The following is an 8381-nucleotide window of genomic DNA, read 5'->3' as shown; positions in this document are numbered from 1 at the left end:
TTATCTATAACGCACGGCAAACATTTGTTTACCAAACATTTGCTCTTCTAGTTATTTTCCTATGAATTGTCTTCCACTCCTTTAAAGCCTGAGACCCCTTGGGCAGCCTGGGTGGCTCAGTGGTTTAGTGCCGCCTTCAGCCCAGGGCGTGATTCTGAAGACCAGGGATTGAGTCCCACGTCGGGCTCCCTGCATGGAGCCTGCTTCTCCCTCCACAGAACATTCTCTGTGGCAGGGGGCCAATTTCAGACCCCAGGCTCTAGATGACAGGTCTCAAGGAACTTGAATGCTGCCCTAGACTGAGACTACCTTAAATCTGATTTCCTAAGAGTCTGTCTGATGCTGGCCAAGCTGAATAATACGTTGGATCATTAACTTTCCACATTCAAGCCTGGGTAGGTCTTTAAGGCCTTACCCTTTCAAGCAGTAGCCCATTGCTGAGGCCCAACGTGAAGCCTGGCCTTTCTTCCCTAGGTCATGTGGCATGAACCAGAGCCAGAGGAGCTTCCCTGGAGCCTCGTTTACTCACCCTATGCTGACGGGCTAGTGACTAATTCTGGCCACTCCTGACAGGGCTGCATGGGTGGGCCCTAAGCAGCTATTGCCAGAGGCATTTAAAAACCCAGCCAGTTGCTTCCTCAGATTTTAGGCTGAATCTGGAGTACCATGTTATTGTTAAAGGAAAGGGGAAAAAATGGTTCAATAAATTTTCCTGACTATATTATTATGAAACTTAAGCAAGGACTTTTCTTGACATTGTACAGAATGTACAGGGATTCATATATGGTCAATGGCCATGTGGTAGACCTGGTTTTTACTCATTAACACCATTATTTGCATTAACCAGGGCCTAGTGGTTGGTAAACAAGACAATCACTGTTAACAGTCAATAACCCAGTGTTTAGCTATGTGCCTAGGGTCTTGGGGTAAAAGAAAATTGAAACATCATGCCTAATGCCACAAGGAGGTTATAGTGTAGTGTGAAAGTTCTCAACATGAAAAGTGACAAAAAAGCAGGATACCCATTATTTGATGTCTCCACCCTGCCCTTTCCTCTTCCATAAAATGGGCACAATCACATCTATTTTCAGAGACTGATTTCATAGAATTATTATGAAGATCAAGTCAAATAATGTATGTAAATACTTAACAGAACCTGGTCCTACACCAAATGCTCAATAAATGGATTCTTAGGATCTAACCCAGAAGTAATTGGTTAGTGAACCCAGGAAATGCAAACTCAGTTGGGCTGTGATAGAATCCGTTTTCTTTTATTTATGGTAATACTCTGAGAAAGCGAAATAACAAAATTATTTAAATAAGGAAATCTGTTCTATTTGGAATTACAGGAATAATGAAGAAACATAGATGCTTTTGTTCCAGTCATAATAAATTTTGTACTCGCTAATGTGTTTTGACATTTAAGCTATTAAAAAAGATGCAACAAAGAAACATTAACCGACCTCTTTTTAACTAAAAGCCAAAGAGAATGGAATCAGCTTGTCATCAATACTTACTGATTGGGTTTATAAAGCTTGTTTATTTTTTTATTTTTTTAAAGCTTGTTTAATATCAAACATTTTTTTTTCAAAATTAGTATTAGTGAAAGAATAAACAGTAGTAAAGTTCTTCCTTATGGACAAAAGCTCCCTGGAACATTAAAGATCCCAGCCATACCCACCTCACACAAAACACTATGAAAAAGCAGAACCAACCATTCGTTAATTCTTAGCATTTTCCCATCTTAGAGCATGCAAAAGCAAGATTGCCTTTCTTGACACTACTAATCTATATCTATGTATATATCTATGTTTTTTAAAGTTTATTTTTATATTGTAACTCACATTTGAATCTTTAAAAACTATCTATGAAGGAGGAAGGTGGATAGACCACTGACAATACTTGTTTCTCCTTAGCCACAGGAACAAAGGCAGAGTTCAGACCGGGCCTCTGAGGGTAAGGCTCCTGACCCAAACCGACCCCCCTGCACTGGGTTCCTAATCACAAAAATTACACTGTTTTGGTAACAGGTTCCTGGACAGTCTCCTGACCTATTTCCAGGGACTGCATGGCTTCATCCAGGCTGCTCATTACTGCGGTGGAGAGGAAATCATCAGAATGAACATTTTTTCTTTCAAAAGACTTCATGGTTTCCAGGCTGAACATCATTGTGCCTGGAAGTAAAGCATGAAATTGAGCAAGTTTAGTGTCCAGGTGAACATACAGGATACACAGGGAAAGTGACTCCACAGAAAATACTGCTGAGTTTACCTTACTGGTCACCTTAGAGCAGACCGCCTGCATCAGAATCAGCTGAACAACCAATAAAATGATAGCTCATTTATCTAGTATTTTCTATGTATTCTAAGTGCATTATTGTCTTCATTCATTTAATCCTTGGAAAAAAATTTATACGGAGGCTACTATGACTAGACCCATTTTATAGGTAAGACTGAGGAACAGAAAGGTTTTAGTTTGCCAATATGCCTAACTCCTGGGTGGAGTTAGAGGGAAGTCATCGTGAGCAATCTGCATTTTTACAGTGCTCCTGGATTCATTCTAAGTCTGAGAATCACTGAGTACAGGACGTCCTAGACTCGGTTTTATCTCAGGAAGCGGGATCCAGGCGGTTCCTTCCCAGCTTCTGAAAAGGGAGACCAGACAGGCGGGAAGGGCCTGGGGTGAGAGGTTCCTTATGGCTCCGGCTCTTCCTTCCTTGGGTTTGCCAGCTGTCTCCCACAGTGCTCTATTCCCGAGTTTCTGGGATTCTCCCGGAAACCCCGGAATCCCAGCATCCCAGGACACGAAGGAGCCCCAGGTTGCGGGAGGGGAGTGGCGGAAGGGAACGCTGCCTCAGCACCGCGCAGGGCGGCGGCACTCGCAGCCCAGGCACTTGGCGCTCCTCACCTCCACTGCGTCTCCCTCGGGGCTTCGCCGCCAAAATGCGAATCAGCCTTTTGGCACGCTTCCGGTACCGGCGCCTCCCCATGATGAGGATCTCAACCTTGCCCTCGGAGTTGGGCTCTCTCATCTGGAGCAGGACCTTGAACTCCCGTTCGAACCCTGGGACGAGGGCTCTGCTTGGTCCTGTGGTGAATGGAAGGTTCCCGAGAGATTAGCGTGGGGGCGGGGCGAGAGGGGGGATGGGACTTGTGGAGTTCTGGGGGACAGGCGAAGGAGGTCCTGGGACACTGGCAGGACACCAGCCACTGCCTTGGGCCTGCGCTGGGACGCTCGGGGTGGTCACCGGAGACCAACATGGGGCCGAGTGGTAAATATTCGAGCGAACTCACCGAAAATCTTCTCCAGCAGACGGGCATCCACATGAAGCACGGATGGCTTCAGAAAGTGCTTAAACCTACACCAGTACCGTTGAGTGTGGACAAGGAGCCAGTTCTTAGAGTGAGAATACTTCTTGCTGGCTCCTGAGCCGTGCGATCGGTGCAGGGTCTTCATCACGAAGGGCGCCATTGCCGTACCCTGGACGGAGTCCGCAGGAAGAGACAACCCCACGTGGCCGGGAGGCGGGACGAAACTGCTCGCCGTCAGCCCACCGGCCTGATTGGTCCCCTCGCAGGCCCCGCCCCCTCCGGGAGCCCTTGCTCATTGGCTCCCTCCAATCCGGGCAGGCCGGTGGAGTCCCAGCAGCGCCTAGCGCCAACCCCCGGCGGGCGGCTTGCTGTCGGCGCGGTTTAGGAGGAAGGAGCCCGGATTGCGGCGCGGGCCCTCGAAGAGTTCCCTCGTTTCCCTGGTAATAAGTGCTACAAAACAGTGGGATGATAGAAGGCACATTGCTCACCAACATTAGGTGGAGTTCAGAGAGATTCATGTTCCCCAGCACTGGATGTGCCCGTGTGAGGATCACTTCTGTAGTGCCAACCCGCTCATGGAACCGAAATTGTGGTCTCAGTACCTTATAACATCCCTGGTGAGGAAGATACAGTTTTTTTTTCTTCCATTTTTACATAGGAAGTGTAAGTGATGGGACTGGGACAAAAATGCATACATTATATAGTGACCGTAGATTCCAAACACAGAATTTAGACTCCTTTATCCTTCATCAGGTTGCTAATCCTTGAGGAAAGGGCAACCTAAAAACCATGGTTCTGACTGAACAGGGCCCATCTCCCTCCCAGGTACTTTGAAGAGAATTCTGTTTTATTCAGAAGTTGTTTATTTGGTTGGATTTCATTTCTAACAATACAGATATCGAATTACTACGTCATACACCTGAAACTAATATGTTAAACATCAATTACATCTCAATAAAAAATAACAGTCCCAGAGGCGACTGGGTGGCTTGTAGGTAGGTTAAGTGTCTGCCTTTGGCTCAGGTCATGATCCCCTAGTCCTGGGATCAGGAGCGCGTGCCTGCATCTGGCTCTGCTCTCAGCAGGGAGCCTGCTTCTCCCTCTGCCCCTCCCCACTCATGCTCTCTCTCAAATAAATAAATAAAACTTTTTCAAAAAATGATGTCTCCAGATGCCTTTCAAGGTTATATGCTAGATCCTTCAATTGCAGGAAACATCTGTGGGTTCCAATGTTCTGCAAAGTGCCCTTACAGGACAGAATCAATAAATATCTATTGAATAACAAACAAAATCAAAATGTACAGTGAAATACATGCAACTTTTGTCAACTATGCTTCAATAAAGCTGCAGGGGAAACCCCATGATATGTAAATTTAAATGGGAAAGAAAATATTGCCAATAACAGTAAGTCCAAGGATATCAGATCAGGGCTCAGATTCAGTTTCTGTGTATTCCTCTCCTCCCACTTCATATCATGTTGGCTTTATCTTCAGGCTGGTAGCAAGATGCTCATAGCACTTTTCCAAATCATATCCAGTCCCAACCACCAGGAGAAGAGGAGGGGCAGAATCTTTTTTGTGACCCTTCTCAGAAGTGAGAAAACCTATCCTGGAAGCCTCCTTAGGCTTTGCCTCATTTCAAAATTAGGACACGTGCCATATTCTAAGTGGGTCACTGGTAAGGGAAATGAGATTATCATGCTTAGTCTGAACATACAGAGTTCAACTGATATTAGGAGCTGCTCACAGCATCACTATGAGATTCTTTTTCTATATTTTGAAGTCATCTGGGAGTCGAAAGTGTTTCTATTGTCCTCCATTGATTGGCAGAGCGATAGAGATACTGAATAAGAAACGGACTTACCTGTAAGTCAATCGGAGAAGGACAAACATATGGTCTCATTCATTTGGGGAATATAAAATATAAAAAATAGTGAAAGGGAATAAAGGGGAAAGGAGAGAAAATGAGTGGGAAATATCAGTGAGGGAGACAGAACATGAGAGACATCTAACTCTGGGAAACAAACGGGGTGGTGGAAGGGAAGGGGGGCGGGGAGATGGGGTGACTGGGTGACAGGCACTGAGGGGGCACTTGACGGGACGTGCACTGGGTGTTATGCTATACGTTGGCAAATCGAACTCCAATAAAAAAATATACAAAAAAAGAAAGAAAGAAAGAAAAAAGAGAAAGAAATGGACTTCCCTGAATGATTTGGGAACCTGAGAAGTCATGTTAAATGAAACCTATAAATTGGAAGCTGTTTCTTATAAATTTTCTATTTGCCCAAGTATGAGGAACCTCCAGAATGCAATGTGGTAGAAAACAATATTTCTTTTGAACGCATGTTTGTTAACGTATTTTCTTATTTTTAAAAAACTCTGCATGGGGATCCCTGGGTGGCTCAGCGGTTTAGCTTCTGCTTTCAGCCCAGGGCGTGATCCTGGGTCCCGGGATTGAGTCCCACATCCAGCTCCCTGCATGGAGCCTGCTTCTCCCTCTGCTTGTGTCTCTGCCTCTCTCTCTCTCTCTCTCTGTGTCTCTCATGAATAAATAAATCAAATCTTAAAAAAAAAAAAAAAACTACTGCAATCAGAAAATTGACACTTCTGGCTTCAGATATGACTATCTTGCTGTGAGTCCACATCTATCAGGAGACAGGCAAACCCAGGAGCATTAGGGATCATGTCCTTCTTGTTAGGCATACTCATATTAAATAAAAGTGACCACTTTCTGTTATATTTGTGACTTTTTTTTTAACTGCATAAAGATTGAGCATTATTGGCATTGGATAATCAACTGCACAGTATCTGATTCCTGTTTCTGGTTGTATCCTGGTAACTTGGATAATATTTGTGTAATATTGCATGAACATATTAAAGTTTTTTTTCAAAATGATATTTCTACATTGAGTCTGATCTTTTTTAATCCTCACCACGACAGTGAAGCAGTTGTTTTATTTCACCAAAGGGTGATATTTGGGAAAGTGAATATCAACATGTGTACCAAGCTAACTAGAAGGTTAATTTTCTTGAAGTAGAAACTGAAGCCTCCTGATAACACTGGCATCAGTGTTTTGTAAAATCTTTTGCCCTCCCTTCCCCAATAAAGGCCATACCAGGGAACCTCGGGAAAGCAATAATCTATTTTTAAAGAAACCCCTCAAAGCTCAGGCAGGAACACATCATTAACACTGGTGCAACACCAAGTAGGCTCACAGGACAGAAGCAAACAGGAGAAGTCAGATGTTTGGGACTTAAAAGCAACAGCAAACACTTGAAATTGGTTTGGATTGTTGGATTTTTTTTTTTTTTTAAGATTTTTTTTTTTTTTTAAAGTTTCTTCTTTTTTTTTTTAAATTTTTTATTTATTTATGATAGTCACAGACAGAGAGAGAGGCAGAGACACAGGCAGAGGGAGAAGCAGGCTCCATGCCCCGGGAGCCTGATGTGGGATTCAATCCCGGGTCTCCAGGATCGCGCCCTGGGCCAAAGGCAGGCGCTAAACCGCTGCGCCACCCAGGGATCCCTTTTTTTAAGATTTTATTTATTCATGACACACACACACACAGAGGCAGAGACACAGGCAGAGGGAGAAGCAGGCTCCATGCAGGGAGCCCCACGTGGGACTCCATCCCGGGTCTCCGGGATCCCCCGGCGCTAAACCCCTGGGCCACCCGGGCTGCCCGATTGTTGGATTTTTGTTCCATTTGAGGGAATCAAGTGAGAGTTAACGTCTCTTGTAAGGAGATCACCTCAAACTTGAGGCTTCCCCTCCGAAGGCGGTGGCGAGCCGTGGTTCCCGTAATGCCCCGAATTTCCTCAGAGGTTGTGTTCTAGCTTCTTTCTCTCCCCCACGCCTTTGCTCTGAGAAGAGGCAACCCTCTCCAGGAGGAGCAGGAACCCCTGTGCGCGCTTAAGACGGGAGAAGGGGTGCAGCGCGGGGGGCCGGGGAGGGGGGCTTAGCGGTTTAGCGCCGCCTTCAGCCCGGGCGTGATCCTGGAGACCCGGGATCGAGTCCCACGTCGGGCTCCCTGCGGGGGGCCTGCTTCTCCCTCTGCCTGTCTCTGCCTCTCTCTCTCTCTCTCCCATGTATAAATAAATAAAATCTTAAAAAAAAAATACGGAAGAAGGATGCAAGAGGTGGAGGCGGGGGAGGGGAGCTCGGGCTCGGGCACCCAGACGGAGGCGAAGAGGAAGGAAGGAGCCAGAAGACGCGGGACGGCCGGACGTCTCCGTCTGCGGCGCTGCGCAGCCTTGTGCGGGGATTCGCAACAGGCCCCCCCCCCCCCGCCCCCCGCCTCGCTTAGGTTTCCTCCAGCTAAGGAAATAAACACAGGAAACCTCATTTCTAGCGGAGTGGGGGTGACTAAGCAGGAGCTCACACCCTGGAAGCACCTTGCAGCCTACGGAAACGGCAGCTAGTAGGAAGAGGGCGGCTCTTTTTCAGGTTGGCCCAGTGCACCCCAAGTGCGGCAAGAAGCAACCCCCGGGGGCGGGGGCGGACTCGGGGCGGAGGCGCGGCCAAGGGAGCGTCGCCCGCTGTCTGGCCCAGGAGGTGGTGGAGTCGTCTCCGCTGCGCTCCAGCCGCCCGCCTCCGCTCTAGGACTTGAGGCCTGCAACGCCAAAAGGGGGGGGGGGGGGGGCGGGTATGGGAAGGTTTCCAGGGTCCCCAGCTGCTGCCAGCTGGCTATCTCCACCCTACACACCGCCCTTCAGGGCGCTGAGCCCCGCCCCTTAGCCGAGCCCCACCCTGGAGGGGTGTGGGGTGTGGGCCCGGGGCAGCCTCAAGTTGCCGCTGCTGCTGGAGTGGGAAAACGGGGTGTGTGTGTAGAGGCTCTGTCTCAAAAAATTTTTAAACTATTTCTTTGACCCACTTGCCTAAAATCATAAAGTTAGAAAATCTATCTTCAAAATACACCTCAAGGGATCCCTGGGTGGCGCAGCGGTTTGGCGCCTGCCTTTGGCCCAGGGCGCGATCCTGGAGACCCGGGATCGAATCCCACGTCGGGCTCCCGGTGCATGGAGCCTGCTTCTCCCTCTGCCTGTGTCTCTGCCTCTCTCTCTATCTCTC

General features: G+C 47.5%; 1 protein-coding gene across 1 annotated transcript; it reads right to left on the bottom strand.

Moving 5' to 3' along the window:
• Positions 1-1250: 1250 nt before the first annotated feature.
• LOC140595320 (developmental pluripotency-associated 5 protein-like) lies at positions 1251-3554 on the bottom strand. The gene is made up of 3 exons (XM_072735377.1): positions 3294-3554; positions 2908-3087; positions 1251-2174 (listed from the first exon to the last, which is right to left on the bottom strand). Exons 1-3 carry the CDS (start codon positions 3469-3471, stop codon positions 2011-2013), a joined length of 522 nt encoding a protein of 173 aa, XP_072591478.1. The 5' UTR covers positions 3472-3554; the 3' UTR covers positions 1251-2010.
• Between the last annotated feature and the right edge of the window lie 4827 nt (positions 3555-8381).

Source organism: Vulpes vulpes, chromosome 1 (genome assembly GCF_048418805.1).
Source record: "Vulpes vulpes isolate BD-2025 chromosome 1, VulVul3, whole genome shotgun sequence".
NCBI classification, from domain to species: Eukaryota; Metazoa; Chordata; class Mammalia; order Carnivora; family Canidae; genus Vulpes; species Vulpes vulpes.
This window is presented reverse-complemented; position numbering and strand designations above follow the sequence as displayed.